A 23,919-nucleotide genomic window follows, 5' to 3' on the forward strand; every position below is an offset into this window, starting at 1 on the left:
ACAGGGGTTACTTCTGGCTCTGCACTCAGGAATCACTCCTGCCGGTGCTCAGGGGACCATATGGGATGCTGGGAATCGAACCCGGGTCAACCATGTGCAAGGCAAATGCCCTACTCGCTGTGCTATCGCTCCAGCCCTCCTCATCAGTTTCTTGTTGTTTAGGGAGTTGTACACCTCTATGATCTGGCACTATTCCTCATTAATGTTCATGGAGCCCTATGCAGTGTTATGGATTAAATCTGGACAATCTGGATGCAAAATGTGTGTCCAGCCCGCTGAGCTATTGCCTTGCCCACCACCACCATCCCTTTTTATTTTTTTATCTTGGGCCAACACCGGTCAGTGTTCAGGATTTGCCCCTAGCTCAGTGGTTATATATGGTGTCAGGAAATGAACTAGAGTTAGCCACATGTACTTTACATGCTGTACTCTTTCTGCCCAGTTTCTATTTTATTTAGAACATGTATACTTATGAACTTCTTATGATGGGTAGAAATAGTGTATAATAAAATGATCTGGTAAGAAGCAGAGCAGGCAGCTAAATAATAAGAATTTCAAAAAACACTGAGTCTTTTCCCAGGCACAATCTGCTTTAAATTTTCAACCCATACACTATTTGCTACTGATGAGAATAAAGTTTGGTTTTTTGGAAGAAGTTAGGGAAAAAAAATCCATTATGATGGAGATTAAACTGATAAATTCTTAGAGCTAGATACTATTGAGACATTTTCTTCAAGTATCAAGTTCATACTGATTTAAAAGGGAAAAATTGGGGTGGGCTTTTTGGGGGGACCACACCAGCAGTGTTCAGGGGTTCTGTGCAGTGCTTGGGAGTCAGAAGCAATTTGGTGTTCCATTCAGTGTCAGCCGCATGCAAGGCACAGGTCTTAACCCCTATCTAATGCCTGGTTTGAAGAGTCAAAAAAAAAAAAATTACAGGGACCACACTTTGCAGTGCTTGCAGGTGCTGTCCAGATAGTAAAGGACCTGACAGTTTGATTTCCTGCAGTCAACAGACCAGCTACCCAGATGGTGCTTGGGGACATGTACTGAGGAACAGGCTCTGGGCAACGTGCATGATAAGCATGCTCTCTAACCACTTGAGCTCTCTCTTCCTGGCCTTAAACTTTTTTTTTTTTTGGTCACACCTGGCTCTGCACTCAGGAATCACCCCTGGTGGTGCTCAGGGGACCATATGGGACGCTGGGAATTGGACCCGGGTCGGCTGTGTTCAAGGCAAACTCCCTACCCGCTGTGCTATCACTCCAGCCCCATGGCCTTAAACTTTTTGTTAGTTGTTTTTTATTTTTTGTTTGTTTTTAGCCACATCTGGTGGTGCTCAGGGGCTGTTTCTGACTGCTCAGGACTGAGCCCAGGCGGTACTCAGGGACATAATGTGTATCTGGGGGTTTGAACCAGAGCACAGAGCTAAGAGTAAACACTGTGCACTGCAGGATGTAACCAAAAAAACAAAAATCAATATAATCATCTATACTTAGTATTGAAATTTTAACTGGGAGTGAGAGCAGTAAAGGGTAGTGTGTTTGCCTTACATACAGCCTACCCACATTACATCCCCAGCATGTATCCTGGGTTACTTGGGTCAGGTGTGATCCAAAAATCCCAAATAAAATAGTAACAATTGAAACATCTTTTCCTTTGTTATTTCACAAGTATTTTAATTCTATAATCAGAGTAAAGCACATGAAGGAAACCCCTATTACTTGGACCCAATCTAATCTGTAAGAGTTAAAGCCTTTAAAGCCTTCACTAGCTAGAGGACTATGTTGCTTACAATGTATTTGGAATATTGATTGGGTTGAATAAGTGGAAACCACATGTGCTAAAACAAAGAAGGAAATGGTTTTTAAACTTTTTTTTCTTTTTCATTAAAAAGGGAACCTGTTTAAATGATAGAGATTTGGTTGTTGGGAGATGGGAATTTTGAGATTGTACACTTTATTTATATATTTATTTTTTAACCTTCCCTCCAGATCCCGAAAGGATAATCACATACAATGAAGCCATGGATAGTCCAGATCAATGAAGGACCAGACTGCCTATTTTTAACCTTTCTGCAGCATTAGAGCCACCACCGTTCATGGGGGACACAAGGCTTTTATGCTCCTAGATCTTCAACGCAGCAGAGGAACCATAAGTAGAATCACAGGATAATATATACAAATATATATATATACATATACATATATATATATATAGTTATTTAAAAAAAAGGCAACTGAAAGTAATTAGACTTCTTAAGGAATCAAATTTATTTCAAGAGACTACACATGGTTATTTAATCTCCGGTACTGAATAGTTTTTTTTTTCTTTTTTGTTAGTTTTTACTTTTTAAGTGTGAATGCAAGTGATTAATGAATACAGACTAAAGCGTGGTTCTAAAGTTCCTGCTGTCATCATCTTGGGCAACAATGACCCACTGGAAAGGCAAATCCACTTAAAAGATTTCTGTATCTTGTTCTGTGACTAAAGTGATACACTAATCACTGAGAACCCAAAACGATTCTACATTTCCCCTTTCTCCCACTCTTCCTTTGATCTTTTGGTTTTACTTTGAGCCCTGCAAGAATGCTGGATAAATGCGTTGAAGTTTGCAGGGGGGTAGGGGTTGGTTTTTGTTTGTTTGGTTGGTTGTTTTTTGTTTTTTGTTTTTTGTTTTTTTTTAGTGGGTATGATTTGCATGTCTTGCCAGAAGTTAAGCAGCCTCTTTGGATGTTGGGGAAGTTATTTTCTTTATTTTTTGGTTGGGATTTTTTTTTTTTTTTTTTTTTTTTTTTTGGTCTTTAGTTTTTGTTTTTGGTGGGATGGGGATAATGGAGGGAAATGAAGTTCTACAGTTCTGGGATGGTTGGTGATACATAGTTCACTTGGCTTCGATTTTAGATTGGACTTATAATTGAAGAGTCCATGGGTGTCATTTAAAGAGAAATTACAGAACAAGCAATTGGCTCTAGGCATTTAATACAGAAAAATAACTCTGTGCCCATATTTTAATGTAATTGTGTAAGTGGGAGCAAAAACATTCTGCTTTTCAACTGTAGGTGCTCCAGAGTTGCTCTGTCACTAACACTAACTGTGCTGTTTTCCCTTGTTTTCATCAAAATTCTAAAGAGAAACTTCTGTACCTTTTTGTAGATTCTCTTTAATTTTTCAGATATATAAAGAAAAGTCCATGAAAACTATAAAACTTCATGTTTTTAGCCAGTGAGATCATAAACCCTGCCTATAGAAGGTGTGTTTTCATGCAAGCTATACTTCTGAGCTTATTAGCTTCTAATTATATCTTAATAAATATATTTTATTACTAGAGCAAAATGGGTTTTTAAAGGAAAATAATGTGAAATTCTGGAAATTTTCTTTTGGGCAGAGAAGAGCATTAGCCCTGTCTTATCATCACATTGCCATCCTGTTGCACTGCAGCTTGTATATAGCATGCTAAAATAAATTTTTTTGTGTGTGTGCAGAACTAAGGGTCCAATTTAAGATTAGGTGATGTTAGTGGCATAAAAACAAGTTCTCTGGCCTGACATAGCATCACATCACACACAGAAATTAGTATATCCATGTATGTCAAATACAGGTTAAAGTAGCAGGGCATTTATAGAGAGAGGTGTAGTCTTCTAATAAAAGTAGACTCACTCCCCTAGGCATTTGGGGAGAAGGTAGCTACTTTTGCTCTACCCCTTTGCTTAAGAAATGTCCAGTTTTGAGTGACTGTAGTATGGATGAGTTTTTCTTGTTTTGTTATTTGAGGCTTTTAACAAATGGTTTGTGAAAGGAAGCTATTGGATTCAATTTAGAGTAGAGAAATATCTTTATAGTCTGGATTTCTGCCCTGCTTAGATTTTAAAAGTATAAGCATGGATTGCCAATTCCACTTGATGTAAACAAAACTTTTTATACATAATATATATATATAAATATATATATAAAATAACTTATTGTATCAGTCCAGGTTCAGAAACTTGTGGTAGGCCAGTTCCAGATAGTTTCATTTCACCTGTAAACTGTATCACTTTTACTGATATTGTAATTTTCAAATGTATAATATGTTTACAGATGTGCCCTGCATTTAGTCTGCCTTGTTCCTATTTTGATTTTTGTTGAGTCTCCTGCCTGCTTGCCAAAAGCTAGGATGCTTCAGGCCCATGTACAATTGAAAGCAGAGGCATCCTTGAGCTTTAAAGCATTGAACAAACTGGAAAATGCAGCATACCACATACTGAAGTGAAAAGAAGTCTGTGTTTTGTGTTTTTTTTTTTTTTAATAAAAATTTTTAAAAAGTGAAAAAAAAAGATAAGGTTGATTAAAGGGGAAAAAAAGGCTCCAGTTTGTTTTATAGGTTTTAAAGTTCTGCTGTGTGTTCAATTGCCTTGTGTAACCACTTGTCGCCTTAGGGCCAGATAATCCCCCACTCCCCCTCCTTTTTCAAAATACTCATTTTGCTTGCCTGGGATTTTAAAGCTCTTCTGTCTCACAACTCACAAGAAACTTTCTGGGTTTGTGATATACAGAGGTTGAACGAATATATTTGAAGAGAGGAAAAAATGTTAGACTGCTCCCTGCCACCCCACCCCTCCAATTGGGCTTTTTAATTTAAATATATATCTTTAGAAAGCTATCATTGCTTTCATACTTCCTTTCCATATTCCTCAGGCCTCCATGTTTAGAGAAGCCAAAAAGAGAATGTATTCCTTCTCTGTTTGTCCAAAGGTTTTTAAGAGTCTCACTTCTAAATGAAACAATACAACATTTCACTTTGATTTCTCCACTGAAATTTCCTTAATTACATGGTTAGAGGTATGTTATAGTTAGGAATGTCTCAACCTTCTGGGAACCCCATCAGATTAACTGTCAGTATTTTTTGGGCATTGGGTTAATAGACTTAATTGCCTACAAACAAGCAGGACTTTGGGAAAAGTCTCCTTTGTGCTGTTTGGTAACACTTAATTCTCTACTTGTCGCAATCTTTCTCCTTAGGTCCTCACACAATTCCTTACAGAGCACTTATTAAAAATGAATCTTAAGAGTTGATCTGTTTTCTGATTATTTTTGTGTAAGCTTCTAAACATACTTCAGCTGTGATTAATTTAGCACATTTAAATAACAATGTGTTTGGTATAAATAATTTTTCTTCAGCTCAGAGTATTAGTACTGTAGCATAAACCAAATACAGTCTAGAGGGTTTTTTTAACATCCCTCCATTATAAAGACTGAAAAAGGTGTGTCCGTGTGTTTTGTTGAGTGCTTATGTGTGTGTGAGGGGAAGAGGGAGGGAGATATTAAAAATTAATAAGTGAATGTGTGTAAGACATTAGTATTCAGAATGAACTTATATTTATTTTGTGCCATTTGTTTTCATTACACAACAAAGTCAGGTGGTTTTAATCCTTAAAATGGTAGTATTTGAAAAATGGCTCTAAGAATGAAATTATGACCTATTTTTTTAATATCTATGGAGATACTAATTATGGGTGAAAATTTCTTTTTAAATGTCTTGATTGTAGGTTTTTGTATCACATGTCACTTGTAGATGTCTTGAATAATTCTCTCTCCCCACAAAAGACAGGGTGTATTTATCTTTCTCTTTATTCATCCCCTACTTTGCTGAACTGAAGTTAATTGCATAACCTTTCCTCTGATGACCTTAGTAATGAACTTTCACATAAAGTGTTTTTACAGCATCTGTAGTAGCTCTTCCTCTCTACTTTTTAGGAGAGAATAGAAAATAAGTAGAAATTTGTTGATACATGTTTTATTATTTCTTGAAATAAATGGCTAGAGAGGTTCTCTCCCATTTTATTAGATTGTGCTTGGTCTCCTTACTCATCTGCTTCTTCATTACAGAATCAGTACTTTATAAAGAAAAAAGTGCTGTTTTTATTAAGTAACATTCTAGGGGAAATATGATAAACCTTAATAGTGTTTTCCACAATAGAAAATGTCTTTCACCAAAACATTACATAGTAGTGATAGTGTCATACTTGGTTGTTAGGCTTGTTGCTTAATAATCACAAGCATCTAATGGTTTATTTTGCTATAAACTTGTAAACAAAAAGTCATTTAGTATGAAATCATATGTCAGATACCAAAAGACTATAGGAAAGAAAAGATGGAAGAGAACTTTACTTTCACAAAATAACAAGAAAAAATCTTTGTAGACTTTTCAGAAAAATGAATTAGAATTCCAATTTCCAAGGATTATGAGAATAAGTGCCGTATCGGCATACAATACAATCCTCTCACCTATGCTAACTGCAAAACATTAAAGTATGACATAAGTATCTTGTACAGTGGTTTTTATGATCAGGTTTGTTGCTATGTCAGGTTTCAGACAGGGCAGTGTCTTCATAGTCTAACTCATAACATTTTTTAAAGGGCAGTCTCCATTGGTATGTGTTAAAAGTGAAGGGGCAGAACAAGAAGTAATATAGCCACTCGTAAGTTTGCAGAACACTGAAGTTATCATTAGTTTTAATATTTTTATTACTAATGAATTAAACAGAGCACCAGGATTTTTTTGTGGTGAAAAAGATCTTAAAATGTTTCTTTTAAATCTGTCACTCTGTTTAAATTGTGGGAGAATCAGGACCACCCTGAGTTGGTTTGAAGGATGATGGATCAGAGGCAATGCTTTACTGAGTTTAAAATTTCATACTTACTGTCTTGCCACTCAAAAAGATTTTATGACTTAATCTGCATAATAAAAACCCATTGAAGTACTAAGGAAATATATTGCTTTTGCGTTATTGGGAATGTCACATAGCATTTATTGGACTAAAACTATACTCACAGATGATGGGGTTTCTAAATTAGACTTGTCTGTATTTTATGTCCAGCATTCTAAAGCCATTTTTTTTGGTTACTGCAGTATCCCTTTTCTCCAGCCTTCTTAAAATAACAAGCATTTACCGATTCAGTTTTACTTTCAATGTGTATGAGTTTTACCGTGCAGACACTGAACCAACTTGAGGTAAATTAGATAAAAGTTTTCTATAGACTTTCCCTCAGGTGCTAAAAAAGGCTCTGAAGATGGATACTGTGTTGATGTTTGCTTTATTCTTAAAATATTTATTTTGCTAGATGTAAAGGTTCAGTGTTAACAAATGGTTTTAATATGTAAATATGAATGAATGCCTTTAGTTTGCCCCTCTGTGTATTACAGGTCTGTTTCATAAATCCTCCATGGAAGAGGATCCTTTCATGATCTTGAATTTATTTCATTAGCTGTTGCTTTTTTAAATGAAAATACAACTTTTCTGTCTTGGATTAATCCTGCTGCTATGAGAAACTGAAAAATCAAGAATGTGATGCACTTTTTACATTACTATATACCATGCATTTATAGGTTGCTTTGTTCTTTCCTGTAGCACAGCCACTAACAAAAGAGAATGAACTTTTAAAATTCTCTGTGGGGTCAAATTAGTATACAAATAACTATCGGCCTATAAATGACAATAATCTTGGAAAATAAAAATTTTGTTAATATCACTTTTTGGCCTTAAAATGTCTTCTACTGCTGAAAATTTTGTTAAGTCTTATTTTGTTTCTACTATTTCCTCTGCTTCAAAAAGAGGAATTTGGAAGACCTGCTTGGAAGAAGTAATACCATTGATTGTTAATGGTCTTTTAGAAAGCAGTTGTCAACTATGGAAACTGGGGGCTTAGTTTTTGTTTGTATTCAGAGGAGAAATAATGCTACCCCCAGCCAATCAAATTTAATTTAGGCAAATCAACCCTTCCTTGACTATTCTGCTTCTCTAGTATATTTTTTCAAAGATAAGTGTAGTGGGAATACTGGTTGATGAGGAAGAAGTTATTTCTCAAGCACATCCAGACTTGAAGGAAATTGAACACAATATGGGGGGGAAAGAATATGGGTGAAAGAATATGAGAAAGTTGTGGTCCAAAGCTATTTGGTTATTTTTTGATGTTGCCAATATTGCAAAGCCAAATTTTGATTTGCTTATATAATATATTGGCCAGAGATCTATTTTTATATCAATGTGCCTTGCATGTATATTAAAAATTTTTGAAAAGGCCATGTAGTAATGCCTGAGATAGTTGATGGTTCTTACCACCTCACTAATTTTTATGCAGTATAAATGCTCATTCTATCACCAACTGGTGCTCTCTGTTACAGATCTTGTCACAAACTGGAACTTTTATAAACTGGGGAAGTGATTTATTTTTTGGATGTTTCCTTTTTCTTAGTCTGTTAGTGGCTGTTCTGTAGTGGGAAATAGTAAAGGGATTCATCATTCCTTTTCCTCCTCCTTCAGCCCCATCTTCAAGTATGTGACAAAACCATTCTTTGTGTGCTTTGAAAAGTTTTAGCTTGTTGTCTTTAGTGTTATTTTTTATAAAGTGTTATAAAAAGCATTGTTTGCAAAATCTAGGGAGGTAACAGTCTAATTTGGAATGAATTCTGTGAGCTATGATCCAAGTTATTGGCTCTTTCCAACTTAATTTTTTTCATTGTTAAAGCACCTTGCTCAGAAAATTTTTAATATGTCTGCAACAATTGTCTCAAAATAATGGACTGTGCAATTCTTGTCATTAAAAAAAAAAAAAATCTGAACTCTCCCTAATGTGACTTGTTAGTTTCTCTGTATTTCCTGCCAGCGTAAATGTGAAAAGCTTTGCTTGCATTACACTTTAGCATTTTGCACACTCAATTTTTGCTGAAAGCTTCATGAAGTTAGATTTAAGTAGATGAATAAAGCTATGCACATTTTCTGAAAGTTTTGTATATCATTACCAAGTGACCTATTCTTTATTTGCTGTTCTTTACTATCATTAGAAACATGAAGTTTTGGAGGCTAGCTCATTGATGAAACTAGAAGCAAGGAAAACTGCATCCATATTTTAATTCCAGTTTAAATGAGCTCTTGTATCTATTAAAGGGCTTTTCTTGGAATAGGGCATATTTATCAGCTTTATAAACTGTTGATGTTCTTTCTCAGTAAAATTTGATTTGGTTAGTTTGAGATGGGGAGTAATTATATGAAGAAAGGACCTTTGCCACATGGAGTTCTGAGATAATTTTTCTTAAAACTGCTTTAAGGGTAAGGTTATTTCTTTAGCATAAATTTGGTTTACTGAATGACGTTAAATTAGAATCATTCAGTTGTGTGAAGATCAAAGCACAGGTCATAAAGATAACTTGTATCTTTAAATGACCCGGACTGGTTAGAACAAGTTTGTAAAATTGGGAAAATTTGGCTAAATTGCTGCATTCTACTTGTACTAAATAGCTTTACTTCTTTTGTATGTGTACTTAAGAAATTGTGTAGATGTTTTGGCCACACTTTGTCAAATCATCTTTTAAAAGATTGTCTTTGTCAAATCTTTTAAAAGATTGTTTTGTAATTTCTTCAGGATCTTTGTATAAGAGGCTAATGAGCTTAAGTAGAATTCTAATGGTATTTTCCCCCTTGCCTAAATATAAAAGAAATACTTCTTTTTTATAGCTGTTTCTGTTGTGTAGAAGGAGGTTACTTCTCTATCATCAAGTTTGCTCTTGATATGTTCACTTTGAAAACACTGCAGAAGCCCATCTGTATCTTCACTGGAAGTGACAGTAAAAAAAATCAAGTCTACTAGTTTAGACCCAAAAAGTGGCTCATAATAATACCATGACCTTAAATGGCTTAAGTGCAGGGGAGTAGCATCATCTTAATCACTCTTGCCACCTTTCAGCATCTGTCAGTATCCATTCCGTTGGAACGTAGTGGAGAAGTAATGTCTGTGTATTGTGTGCATTGGCTTTTAGGAATTATATTACCTCTAAATCTAAGGGAGGGTTAGTGGACTACAGTTGGAGAATGTTTTACCTTCTTTTTTCCAGTCAATGAAATTTCAGTATTTTGCCCAGTTGAAACACAGGCCTTTTGTAGATCTAAGAACGATGGCCAGAAATTGATCCTTTTACTAAATGTGTTGGTATTTGCCGTAGGAGTTTCTAATGTCATGGATTCTGAGGAAGTGTCAGTTACCAGTTATTCTTCCTTTATTGATGAATTCATGTTGTTTTTAAAATACCAATTATAAATAATACATCGATACCCAGATTTACTTATTTTACCAGAAAAAAATCTTCAGAAATTTGTAGGCAAAATTAAGAAACAATAAGTGTACAATGTTGAATAAAAAAAAATTAAAGTTTGAGGTGTATGTGTTTTGTGTGCTTTAAAATTACTGAAAAGTTAAAATTGTTATATGTTCAAATAATTTTTTGTTTTTGGGTCATAACCGCCCAGCTGTGTTCAGGACTTACTCCTGGCCCTTCATTCAGCTATCATTCCTGGTGGGCTTGGGGAACCATATGGGATGCTGGGGATCAAACCCCAGTTTGCTGCGTGCATAACAAGCACTATAGTATCTCTCTAGCCCCTAATTTTTATCTTACGTGAACTGTGATCAGATCGCATGATTTTTAAACCATGGGCTATTTAGGTGCTTAGAATTGGTTTGTTGAAAAATCATTTTATGAAAGCAGTTACTGTTTTACATGATATTGAGCCTTATGTTTTTCTACTTAAAATAAACCAACATTGAACTAAGCAACTAGAATGAGCTGCCAGAATTGTGTATTTATTCATACAGAAAATGAAGTGATGGATATTTGAGACATTTTTAGGTTTGGTTAGCATTGATTTATCACAAGGTGAGAAAAATTGATGCTGTCAGCATTATTAGAGTAGGAAATGAGGAGCAGTGATGGCAAAAACATTTACCAGGCATGTTTATGACTATGCATATAAACCAGAACACTTGGCTTCTATACTTTCTTTAAGATGGGATATGTCTCCTGGCTAGTGACAAGGATATTAAAAGGAATTAGCTTTGTGGTGTTAGGAAACATAGTTTCAGTCCTTTTTTATTATTATTTTAGATGACATTGTGGGTTTTCTGCTAGACATTTGGAATTTTGCATGAGAATTTCTTGAAACTTCATCCACTATTGTTGGATGCGACGAATAGATTGAATCTGGCAAGTCTGGGCATGAGAACCCCACTCTTTCCAGTGTTTATAGTCTCCTCCATGATGGTCACATTCCAAGATATACTGATACCCGCGGTATCCAGGATACTGGTAGCAAACCCAACTAGAAAATCCAAAGCATATTTGAGTTATTAAAATTAGTGACCTGGTCCGTGGCTTAAAATTTAAGCTACTTTCCTCAGCAGTGTTATAGCATGTTTTTAGCTTATGTGCTGGGCATCATTTAGAAGCATAACAACTGATGGTAAATTAACCTTGATCATATAAAAAGGTAAGAGTAATCAATAAATGCTTCCATAGAAGGAGACTTGGAGATGGGGAAGCCGCAACCCATGGGAAGTACTAACTGATTTTTGGGGGGCTTTTTGGACACATTGTTCAAGGAACTCTTGAGGTGCCAGGTTTCAAACCTGGAATGGTCATACGCATGGCAAGCATTCTATCCACTGTACTCTCACTGGTCCGTTAATTGGAATACAATATCATTAATTCAAATATAACAATTGTACTAGTGTGTCAGTGTATGAATTTTTTTGTTTGGGGGCCACACTTGGCAATGTTTGAGTTATTCCTGACTTTGCACTCAGGAATCACTCCTGTTGGTACTCGGGAGACCATATGGGATTCCAGGGATTGAACCCAGGTTGACCATATGCAAGGCTAGCACCCTATCCACTACTATTACTCCAACCCCTACAGTGTCAGTACAACCTTTGATGTATTAACTAACATTCACAAGGTTTATCTTTGTAAGACTAACTGAAATGGGCTCCAACTGGATTTTTACTTACGCCCCACACTGTATCTTTATGGAACCAACTTCTTTGTTAAACCAACCCATGGCTTGCAGTGAGGGATAATCATCACAGATCTCCCACTGGCGTCCAATGAAGTTTTCCTTCTCAAAGATGATAATCTTAGATTCCTTATGATTCTTTAATACAGAAAATAAAATAGTACATGTTACGACTGTGATCTTTATCTAAAAACCACTTCCAGTTTGAGAAAGAAGCATATGTTCACTGATTATTGAAATTTGGCCAGAATGCCAGAGCCATGGTAAAATGCATAGCTGACCCAGGTTTGATTCTTGGCACTACAGGATGTCTCTCACACACACACAATGGCCAGGAATGTGGCTTCAGTGGTATAGCACACGCCTTGAATGAGAGGTCTTTGATTTAATCCCAGATGTGAGGAGGTGGGCAAATTTCAGGTAGTGCTTATTTAACCCTGTTTTCATGCCATAACATGTAATAATTAAAAAAAGATGTATTTTGGAACAAGAAAGGAAAAAGTATGACAACATTACTATGTGGAAAGAAGATAAGTCAACAGGAAAGGTGAGTGTGGGTTTTACTGGGAATGGCTTTTCCAATAGGGGATTTGCATGCATATTACATGAACATCATAAAGTAGAAGTAACGTGTCAATCTAACCCTCTGTTGCCCCATGTCCCACAAGCCCAAGAGTTAAAATTTTAAACTTACTGCTGAGCAGATGGGGCGGAAGGACATGAGGCACTCGGTGTGGTAGGCATTACTCCCGCTCCAAGCATCCCAGTGAGGGTATTCACCTCTCTCCAGAGTAAACTGTTGACCACAGAAGCTGGTATGCTCATAACCAATCCATCTACCAAAGACAAGTGGTAGCATTTATTTATGGTGTTATGAATTTACATGGCCCCAAGGAGATGGAATCTTATTTGAAATATTAATATTGGGGTAAGATACCAAGCCACTTCTAGTAGAGCCATACAAAGCAATGCATTTATCACAAGAGATAAGGAATGGAACTACCAAGTACATTAAGTTTATAAATATGATTTATTTTGGAATTGCCCATTGAAAGAGTGTACTTAGCTTGAATAATAGTATTATTTTGAATAATATGTATTAGTAAGGACAGTCAAACATTTACTTTACAACTTTTTCATCCTCTACTTGGAGCTCCAGGTTCAGAATCGAGTGATTATTGCTTTATTTCTAGCCAAAACTATTCGCTTCTTTCTAAAGGAGGCAAAGGGCAATTTCTGGAATACTGTCTAGAACTCCGCTCTTGACTGGGATAGAGTTCCTTTTTACAGAGGAAAATGAACTAGCAGTGTCTGATCTGGGACATAAAGAAGACAAGAGCCTGAGGATGAGGTACTTTAAGCAATGTTTATAGCCAATTGCGGTGTGAGAGGAGGGAGTCTTGGATCCCATTACCTGTTTAGGATGTGGGCACTCTCTTAATTTGGGGCAACTCTCTCAAATTAATCTCTTAATTTTGGTTTCTCCTGGGTTGTAATCTGCTCTGGGAGTTAAAAAGAGACTGCATCTGAATTGTTGCTATCTGCAAGAAAAACGGTCCCGTGACTGTTCTGAGGGAATTTTAGGGAATAGCCTGTGGGCTACAGAAGCACAAATCTACTCTCACTGTTCCACCCTCAAAGTACTTTGTTTTGTTTTGGGGCCACACCCACTGATGCTCAGGTTACTCCTGACTTTGCTCTCCTGGCAGTGCTCCGGAAACCACATGGGATGTGGAGGATCAAACTCGGGTCACCTGTTTGATTGCCTTACTGTACTACAAAATATATCCTTCAATTCCTCCTTGACAAATCTAGTACCCCATATTCTTTGTAGCTTTGAGTTGCTAAATGATATCTAGTCATTTCTTCAGGTAGTACTTTAGGATGGAGGCTTCTCTTCCATAAATGTGAGGGAATCTCTCCCACAGCCCCACCTTTATGGTCCAAAGTCTGAAGGGAAATGGAGGTCTGAAGGTTCTGACAAGTCAGTACTCACGCGCCATATTCCACTTTGAGAGACCGGACCTGATCGAAACTGTGCTCAGAAACATTTGAGCAGGAGCTGGTGAACTCAGTTCTCTTGCCCTGAAAGTTTTCCTGGTCATAGATAGTTATCTGAAAGATTGAATGGAAGACAAGTTACAACAGTGACTCGGGGACTGGAGCAACAGCACAGCAGGTAGGGCATTTGCCTTGCCCTCGGTCAACCCGTGTTCAATTCCCAGCATTTCATTCCCAGCTCAGGTACCCTGAGCACTGTCAGGAATAATTGCTGAGTGCATGAGCCAGGAGTAACCCCTGTGCATCACCGGGTCTGATCCAAAAAAAAGAAGTGACTCGGGGAACCAGGCCCAGGTCACCAGTATACCTTGTGTCTGACCCTATGTTCTCTGTTAATGTAGTCCAGAAAGCTTGAGGAACTTCCTTCGAGAATAGACAAAGTACAAAGGAATTGGAATTAATTTTGTGGTTGACTGTTTCACTTTCCCAAACCAAGTGTAAATGAGGGAGGATTGATTTCTGAGAGGAACAGTTTGTGAAGGATGGGCTGGAGCGATAGCACAACAGTAGGTCGTTCGCCTTTCACTTAGCCAAACCGTGTTCGATTCCTCCGCTCCTCTCGGAGAGCCCAGCAAGCTACCAAGAGTATTGCGCCCACATGGCAGAGGGTGTTGGGGCTACTTCTGGCTCTGCTCAGGAGATACTCCAGGCAGTGTTCAGGAGACTATATATGGTACAGGGGATTGAACTCAGCCTGTCAAACTATCTCTGATTCTGCAAACTTGTTTAATTGGGTAGTTATATCCCATTCGTGCTGTGGCATCATCTCACGCCCTACCCTATGGGTTCCTCCATTTTTGCTGTGATATGGGCAGACTTACCTTCCATAGCCCTAGAGACCCTGCCATGGGATTGGTCTGTGCCATCTTGGTGGTTGGATGGGTTTCTGGAAGACAGAACACACACCAGTAAGCCTTTGGAGCCTCTGGGGTGGGGAGGAAGGAGACAGTACAGGAAGGCTTGATACACAGACTTTGTTTGGGATCCTGACTCTGCCTTTCACTAGCTGAAGTTCATAAGGCTTAGAAGCAATAATTCAGGTAAAGTATTTTTTTTTTTTTGGAGGGGGTACAGGAGGAGATGCTCAGGGCTTCTGGTTGTGAACTCAAGAATCATGTCTGGTGGTGCTCGAGGAACCAGATGGAAGGGGGATGGGGAGGGATCAAACCCCAGCCAGCCACATGAAAGGCAAGCACCCTACCTGCTCTTCTCTCTCACCAGGCCCTGCAATTGGATTCTTGACCATTCACAGCTTTCCCTCAGGCTGGTGCCCAGCCTAAGAACTGGTCATTGTAAACCCTGTGGTGATCTTTCCATTCTGAACCTCTTAATCAGACTAGCCCAGTACCTTCACCCACAACTCTTTCTGTAGGGTCACCCCCACAGTCCCAGCCATGAACATGCAGACCTCCCTCAGTTATTCCTTCTAAGTAGGTCCTCAGACTCGCAGAGAAGCCTGCCTTCAACAGAGGTCCTCACAATCCTCTAGTCATCCTAAGAAACTCAGACCACAGGATGGGAACATGACACTCAGGGCACCCCGAAGGGCCTTACTCACCCAGCTCCTGTCTCACAGTCTGTGCCTCCATCTGGTGCCACTTCCTCTGGGTCACTGCTCTTTATAGCCGGACTTCAATGGTCTCTGGCCCTGTCAGCACTTTGCTTGCCCTCTGTTTTTGTTTCCCCTTGATCCCCAGAGCTGGACAGACATCCATGAGCCTTTGTTTAAATGAGTGACGCAGAAATCCAGAAAGTCCCCACTGCAGTGATCCTCAGCACAGTTTCTGTGTGAGAGATGGTTCCCTGCCCTCCTCCAGGAAACTTAAGTCACACCAGGACCTTCCTGAGATTTTGTGTCATGTCATCAAAGAATACTTCATTCCCATACAGAAGATACGGTGATTTTATTACTTTTTTAATTTTTCAGTGTAGGGGTCAGAGAGAGAAAACAGTAGGTAAGATGCTTCTCTTGCATGTGGTCAACCCAGGTTTGATCCCCAGTATCCCATTTGATCTCCCAAGCCCCACCAAGAGTGATTCCTGAGCACAGAACCAGAAGTAACCTCTGAGCCTCCCCAAAACCAAAACAAATGCAAAAAAAAAAAAGTGGAAAAAGTCATGGATTTGGCTCAAATGACAAACCACCTGGCAGGTGGAGGGCCTGGTTTGATCCCCAGCACATCATGACCTTCCAGGCACCAATGTGTACATGTGATGACCTCTTGCATAGCCAAGCCTAAGTACCACGAAGTCAGACCTGCACTTCTGAGCTAAGCATCTCTGGAAGTGCTCTCTCTTCCTCCCCGCTTCCTCCCCTTCCCCAAGCATTGCTGGATGTGGCTCCTATTTTTTTTAAAAAATGTAAAATATGAAATTAGGGAGATGACTTAAAGGTCTTGCTTTGCATTCAGGAACCCTAGGGCCTGAAGGATCACAGGACCCCTAAGAACTGTATCACTGGGTAAGGTGTGTCTCCTCAAAATATTATCTCTGGGGTGCCACCAACAGGTCAACCTGTACCTGCAGGACGAGTGCATCAGCAGCCTGATGGTGCCTTCAGGTTTTCTGATACCCTCAAATTGCTGCTGTGCCTTTGACTGGACTCCAACAACTTGGGACCAAATTTACCAAGAAATTAAACAGCCAAAAGTTAGGTATGTGGTGGGAGCCATGCCCACAAACCACCTCCAGCTCAGCTATACATGCTCATTTATTGGCCTTATTTTAGAGACCTATAGATAAATCTCAAAAAAGATCAAAAGCTGCTGTTAAGCTCTGACCAGCGCATGGCTGAACAGACCTGGGCAAATCAGAGGGGGAGGGGTTGGCCTGTGCCGCCCAAGCAGAGCCCCTGGTAGCCACTTGCTTCCACAATCCAAAATCACCGCCATATACCTCCAGCGTGACTCCACCATCTCAGGAGAGTCCTCACCAAGATATAAGATATAATCTGTTGAAAATTCTGATATGTGGGTTTTGTGACTGAAATCTCCAGGCATTCTCCAGGTCAGGATTGGCTACCTCCCCCACCTCCCTGTATTTCCAGAAACCTCAGCAGTCACATCCACATCCCACCCAATTGAAGTGGCCACCCAATTGAAAAGCTACTCTTGGGGCCGGAGCAATAGCACAGTGGGTAGGGCATTTGCCTTGCACGAGGCTGACCCAAGTTCAATTCCCCGGCATCCCATATGGTCCCCCAAGCACTGCCAGGAGTAATTCCTGAGTGAAGAGCCAGGAGTAACCCCTGAGCATCGCTGGGTGTGACCCAAAGAGCAAAAAAAAAAAAAAAAAAAAACTGCTCCAGCCTTACTGTCCTGAATGCCCTGGACAAACTCCATGACCTCTTAGCACCTATATTGCAAACCATAATGCACAAAAGGAAAAGAGAGAGCAAGAAGGAATGTGCTTCCCATAGAGGGAAGCTGGGGTGGTGGGGTGTTAGGGGATGGTGGTAGGGAAATTGGTGGTGAGAAATGTACACCAGTGAAGGGATGGGTGCTGGATCATTGTATGACTGAAACCCAATTATGAACAGCTTTGTAATGGTCTATCACGGATATTCAATTAAAAAAATTTTTAAGTAATGTGAAGTTAATGCCCAATTCAATGAGCTTAATCAATGGCTGAATAAATAGCAGTAGTCCTACATTAAAAAAAAAAAAGAAACACTATCTCCACCCCCTAACAATATTTGTAAAAACAAGCACTGTATCACTGTCGTCCTGTTATTCATTGATTTGCTCGCATGGGCACCAGTAACCTCTCCATTGTGAGACTTGTTACTGTTTTTGGCATATCAAACACGCCACGGGTAGCTTGCCAGGCTCTGCTGTGCAGGTGGGATACTCTCGGTAGCTTGCCAGGCTCTCCAAGAGGGATGGAAGAATCGAACCCTGGTTGGCCGTGTGCAAGGCAAACGCCCTACCCGCTGTGCTATCGCTCCAGTCCAAACAAAGGAACATTAATTATCTGCTCCTTTCACTAGACTTCATCCTTCACAAAGGCAGGGGCTTCCTAATTGAGTTCATTGTTTTAGCCGTACCTCTGGGCATAACTCCTCTCTCAGATGACTTTTTTTCATTACTTCTCTTCCCTTTTTTGTTGATAGTGTCATGGCTGGGGCAGGGGAAGGGGTCACACACTTGCTTCATTGTGCTGCTTGCGCATTTAGCTATGGTGCCCATCAGGGTTCACACATCAGACTATGGCACTCTGTACTCAGCTGTGGTGGTTCACTGGAGCACACACTCTTCTGACATGTAGTGCCTGCTTGCGTGCTCACTGGGGCGCACTGGTTAGTGGTGATGCTCACGCACTTTCTGGTGCTTGCACATACCTGGCTGCAGTATGGTTGCAAATAACTTGCAGTGTCTGGAATAGCAGGTGACAGAGCTGCCAGGATCATGTTTGGTGTATGTTGGGGCCCCAGGGATTGAACTCAAGACCTGACACTGGCATGTATAGTGGGATTTTTTGTTTTGTTTTCTGGGCAACATACCCAGTGATGCTTAGAGGTTATTCTTGGATCTGCAATCAGGAATCACTTTTGGTGGGGCTTGAGGGGAACCATACAGGATGCCAGGGATCAAACCCTGATCAACCACGTGCAAAGCAAGTGCTCTACCCACTGTACTATTTCTCTGGCCCCTGGGAAGTTTGGCATTTTAAGTCACTGTTTCTCCAGTTCCTTCTGTACATGTTTTTGGGTTTGTTTTCTTAAGGAGCCAGGTTATTGGTGGTGATTTTTATTTTGGGGTCACACCTGATGGTGCTCAAGGCTTACCCCTGGCTCTCCAGTAAGCAGTCATTTCTGTCAGAGCTCAGGGAACCATATGGGTGCCAGGGATTGAACTTGGGTCAACTATGTGCAAGGCCAGCACCTTATCCTCTGTACCATTTCTTCGGCCCTTTGTTCAGTTTGAGCCACACATTCTGTCTGTCTGTGTTCTGAAGGCATTGCTGTTTTGGGACATGTCTTTTGACCCATGTCCTCTGTCCACATGCTACATAAATATCTCGGGGAACTGCCTGTCCAGGAGGCGCATTTGGAAGCAATGACTGTCATTATGGGAATGTGACAAGGCCCTAAATGTAACAAGGTCAGTTTAAGCCTTGGTTTCTTGACCCTGAGCCACAGATCATGCATGGTAAGTGTTCAGTAGTATATTGCGGCTGACTTTCCCTTATCCTTGCCTTCAGGCCAAGAGAGCCTCCTAGGATGGTGCCCAGCGCAGGGGAAATAAGGTTGGGATCCCAAGTGGTCGCTGAACTCAGCACTCTTTGGATCCAAATGGCTGAGCGGGCGCTGACCAAGCAGCACTTTTGTTGTTTGGGGATAAACCGGATGGACCCAAAGCAAAGGGCTCCGTCAGCAGCCAGCAGCACCTCTTTCCCTTCCCCATGGGGTTGGCTTCTGGGGGACCTTTGTTCCCTGGTGCTTTCCTATCTTGTCAACAAGCAAGAGAGCCAAGGCTTAGCGAGGGGTCCTGAAAAGGCACCAGCACTATCACAGAGGATTTAAGAGCATCTCCAGCCTCTATCTCTGCCCAGTAATTCCTTTCTCTGCTCCTGGCTAGAATTGAGGCTCCATCACTGTCCCCAGGCCACAGCCTCTCAGCCCGCTTCCTTCGTGTGTCCCCAATTCCGAGCCACTTTCCTCAGTCAGGCCTAATAGAATCTCTCAGTACTGCAACTTTAGTCACATCCTCACAACTCACTGGAGCCCTGTGACACTTTCAGGAAAATGGGGCCAGTGACACTCAACCTGCTCCACAGTAGCCAGGCTGATCAACTCTGCCGCAGGTAGAGTGGTTAGACTTAACCATGTAAAAGTACAGGACATCCAGTTAAGTTTGAATTCTAGAAAAAGAACTGGGCTGGGGGGGCAGGTTCACTCCTTAGTGATGCTCAGGGGCCCCAGGGCCACTCTGAGCCCTACAGTGAGGATACTCAGTCATAGGGTGAGGGCCTGACAGTTTGGGCTAATGCTGAGGTGCTGTTCAGACCCAGGACTGTGGTGAGCTGAAGGTTGACATCAGAACCACCCTGGAAGTACTAGGGGGAACCATAGGTTTTAGAGATCAAACTTGGAGCCACTTCCCCAGCCAAACGATGACTTAAAACTAACTTTTTGGGGAGCTAGAGAGATAGTACAGCAGGTAGGGTTCTTGCCTTGCATGTAGCAGATCAATCCTTGCAGTTTGATCCCCAGCATCCCATATGGTCCCCGAAGTATGGCCAGGAGTGATTCCTGAGTGCAGAGCCAGGAGTAAACTCTGAACATTGCAGGGTGTGGCCCCAAAACAAAACAAAAACCATTTTGGTAGGTGGTCACTCAGGGGTACTGGTAGGTAGTAGGGTACTGCAACCACACCTTTTTCTTCTGGTTTTTGGGGTCACACCTTCGATGCTCAGGGCTTACTTCTGTCTCTACACTCAGAAATTACTCCTGGAGATGCTTGGGGGACCATATGGGATGCTAGGAATTGAACTCAGGGCTGGTTGCATGCAAGGCAAACACTCTACCCACTGTACTATCACTTCTGCCCTTGGAACCACTCCTGGTAATGATCAGTCTAGCAATGTTGGTCTCCCTTGCCCAAAATTTATATACTTAGTTATGTTGCCTTTGGGGGGTGGTGGATGGGGAAGCAGGTTAGGTTTCTCCTGGCTCAGTGCTCACTTGGTGGAACTCAGAGGACCATATGCAGCACTGGGGATCTAACCTAAGGTTGACCACATGCAAAGCAAGTGCCTTATTCATCGTATTATCTCTCCTTCCCTATCATGGTGCTTATAGAGATCCTTCATCTTTCCCTTATGTGAACAAGTGTGACTCAGAAGGAGTAGACATAAAAGCAACTTGATTTTTATCTTCTATTTTTCTACTTTAGGTTTTCTCAGTGGTGTGAGGAATAATTACTTGAATCGCAACAATCTCAAGGTTAAATCAGAGTACCCAGTCCACTTTTGTAACCAGGTTTCGATCTCTATTTGTAGGTGGGTCTTTAGGTAGAGCAGGACCTAAACAGGACTTGCTCTAGGCAGTAAGTCTTCATTTTCACCCATGCTCTTTACTGATTTCTGATTCTTCCAGACTTGGGGAGAATGGGAGAGGAGGGAAAGTGGAACGTTTCTTTATTTTGGTTTGGGGGCCACACCCATTGGTGCTTCGTGGCTCCTCCTGGCTCAGTGCTCAGAGATCACTGCTGGTTATGCTATAGCACCATGCAGTGTGGAGGATCAATCCCGGGGCTCCAGCATGCAAAGCCTGTACTCCAGCCCCTTGAGCATCTCTCTGGCCCACCTCATTTCTTACTTGACGGTCCAGAGGCAAGATGACCTTTGTGCAGGGTTGGAGCAATAGAACAATGGGAGGGGCACTTACCTTGCGTGCAATCAACCCAGGCTTGACCCCAACATCCCATATAGTCCCCCGAGCACCACCAGGAGTGATTCCTGAGCACAGAATCAGGAGTAATCCCTGCGCACTGTTGGATGTGGTCCAAAAACAAAAAAAAAAGTCTGTCTTGTGGGCACTTACTGGTTTCTGGGAAAGCTGAGACCTCTGTCTCTGCCCTATGATGACCTACTCCTTTCATAGCTGCTCGGCACCTGGTGGTTTGCCTCTTTTTTCACTCTGCCCATGACCCGTCAATCCTACAGAAGTTCTTAGATTAAGTCTGCTCCAGCTCCATTCCAGATCCTTCTTTGGCTCCTGGCACACTTTGCCAAGGCAGATTCTGGTTCTTACTCAGCTTTTGTGCCTCATCTCTGGCAATTGTCTGACCCAAATTCTAACTTTTAGATTTCTAACTGCAGAAGACAAAACTAACTTCCCAAGTGAGTTTCTTGGTATACCCTTTGCCTTAGGTGAGGTTCTTCCCCTTCAGAGGGCTGGAATTGATGGTAAAACTTTCTCCAAAAAAGTTTCTTGTGGTTCATCAAAGTTTCTTCATCTCTCCAAATTTTTGTGGCCTAAGCACAAGAAGGGAGGTTACGAGCCATCAAATCATTCGTCAATACCTCCTTTGAAATGTATTCATGGTGATCTGTTACATCAGTTTCTCATACCTACCACTTTCATACCCCATATTAATATGGGTCTTTGCACTGTTACTCCACGGATCATTCCCTGCGGCTCACTGCCTATGTTCCCTTTACACCCAGCAGGACACCTCATATCCTGTGTCGCCAGGCATGCATTTCCTCAACTTCCTGCCCCTGGAACCTGCAGTACCTGCAGCAGTCTCTGTGTCCACACCTCTTCCCCATCAGGCCCAGATGTTCACCATTTCCTGTCCAGGATCATATGCCCTCCCATCTTCTTAGGAATTTCACTTAACTGACTGGCTTTCTCTGTATAGTATTTTTTTTTCTATTTTTTGTTTTTGGGTCACACACGACAATGTGACCTGGATCTGCATTCAGGATTTACTCCTGGTCATGCTTGGAGGATCATATGGGATGCTGGGGATTGAACCCAGGTTGGCCCTGTGAAAGGCAAATGCAGTCCCTGCTGTACTAGTGCTTTGGCCCCTCTGTATAGTATTTTTAAAAGTAATGTCTATATCTTATTACAAAATTATATGTTGCTTAAGAAGTATATATATGTATTTTTTTTCAGACCCAGCAGCTCCATTCCCCAGAGGTTGCCATTTTCTTTCTTTTTTTTTATTAGTGAATCACCGTGAGGTAGTTACAAACTTATGAACTTTCCTGTTTGCATTTCAGTCATACAATGATTGTTTACCCATCCCCCCACCAGTGCCCATTCTCCTCCAACAATGTTCCCAGTAGAAGTTACCATTTTCAATTTTCTACCTTTTCTTCTGGTCCTTGCTGACTTTTAGACATTATAAACAGATATTTTTTTCTTGGAAGATAAGATTTTGGTGGGTCAGAGCAATAATACATGGGTAAGGCACTTGCCTTGCGCATGGCTGACCTGGGTTTGATTCTGACACCCCTTGTGGTCTCCTGAGCCCCTCCAGGAGTGATTCCTGAACAGGGTCAGGAATAAACACTGCTGAGCATGGCCCTAAAACAAACAAACAAAAAGAGATTCTTGCCTCTTTTCCGCCCATCCTTCTAAAGATCTGTTATAAATTTGCTCAAATCCATATTCAGCGACCCTGTTTCTGTGTCTTTGTAAGTTCTGTATACTTCAGAACCAACAACTCTTTCCCTCTCTCCTTCCTTCCTTCCTTCCTTCCTTCCTTCCTTCCTTCCTTCCTTCCTTCCATTTTAAGACCACACCCAGTGAAGTTCAGAGGCCATTCTTGGCTGTGACCCTTCCTGGCAGTTCTTGGGGTGCCAGGCCATATATGGTACTTGGGATTCAAACCTTTGATAGTTTGATAGTCAGAGACTATCTCTTTTCTCCTCCTCTCTCCTCTCCCCTCCCTTCCCCTCTCCCCTCCCTTCCGCTCCCGTCCTTTGGTTTTTGGCCCACACCCAGTAGTACAGTGCTCAGGACTTACTCCTGGCTCTGCATTCAGGGTTTACTCCTGGCAGTACTTGGGGGAACAACCATCTGTCGTGCCAAAGATCAAACCTGAGTTAGCTCCATGCAAGGCAAACACCCTACCCTCTGTTCTATACTATCGCTCTGGCCCCACTATATTCTCCTCTTTCTCTTTCCCTCCCCTCCCTCTTCTTCCCCCCTCCTCCCCTCCCCTCCTTTCTTTCCAACAATGCTAAGGGTAGCTCCCTTAGCACAGGAAGTTCAGAAAGAGAAATACTTTATGATCTCATTAATTTGTGAAAGATAAAGAAACCAAGTGAGGGAAAAAGCAAAACAAATCATTAGACTTTGACCCCAGAATGGAGTTGGAGCTGGTGAGTTGGAACTGTAGAGAGGATTATTGGTTGGGTCCTGGGAGTGAAAGCTAGAGACACACTCACATACTCACAAAATTTTCCTGTTGTGAACTTTTTTTTTTTTGCTTCTTGGGTCACACCTGGCATTACCCTTGGTGGTGCTCAGGGAACCATATGGGATGCTGGGAATCGAATCCGGGTCGGCCAC

The 23,919-nt window shown here is 41.0% G+C and overlaps 2 protein-coding genes across 2 annotated transcripts in view; one reads left to right on the forward strand and one right to left on the reverse strand.

Annotated features, from left to right (window-relative positions):
• Positions 1-8,612, forward strand: part of NUFIP2 (nuclear FMR1 interacting protein 2) — a 31,335-nt gene extending 22,723 nt beyond the window's left edge. The window contains exon 4 of the mRNA XM_004605011.2: positions 1,995-8,612. Within this exon, the coding sequence (XP_004605068.1) occupies positions 1,995-2,047 (53 nt within the window). The 3' untranslated portion in view covers positions 2,048-8,612. The remainder of the gene's footprint in view (positions 1-1,994) is intronic.
• A 2,372-nt stretch (positions 8,613-10,984) lies between these two features.
• CRYBA1 (crystallin beta A1) lies at positions 10,985-15,475 on the reverse strand. Its single transcript, XM_004605012.3, has 6 exons — positions 15,445-15,475; positions 14,708-14,772; positions 13,822-13,940; positions 12,520-12,661; positions 11,821-11,963; positions 10,985-11,132 (listed from the first exon to the last, which is right to left on the reverse strand). The coding sequence occupies exons 1-6, from the start codon at positions 15,473-15,475 to the stop codon at positions 10,985-10,987; spliced, it is 648 nt and encodes a 215-aa protein (XP_004605069.1).
• Between the last annotated feature and the right edge of the window lie 8,444 nt (positions 15,476-23,919).

This window comes from Sorex araneus, chromosome 3, assembly GCF_027595985.1.
Source record: "Sorex araneus isolate mSorAra2 chromosome 3, mSorAra2.pri, whole genome shotgun sequence".
Lineage (NCBI taxonomy): Eukaryota > Metazoa > Chordata > Mammalia > Eulipotyphla > Soricidae > Sorex > Sorex araneus.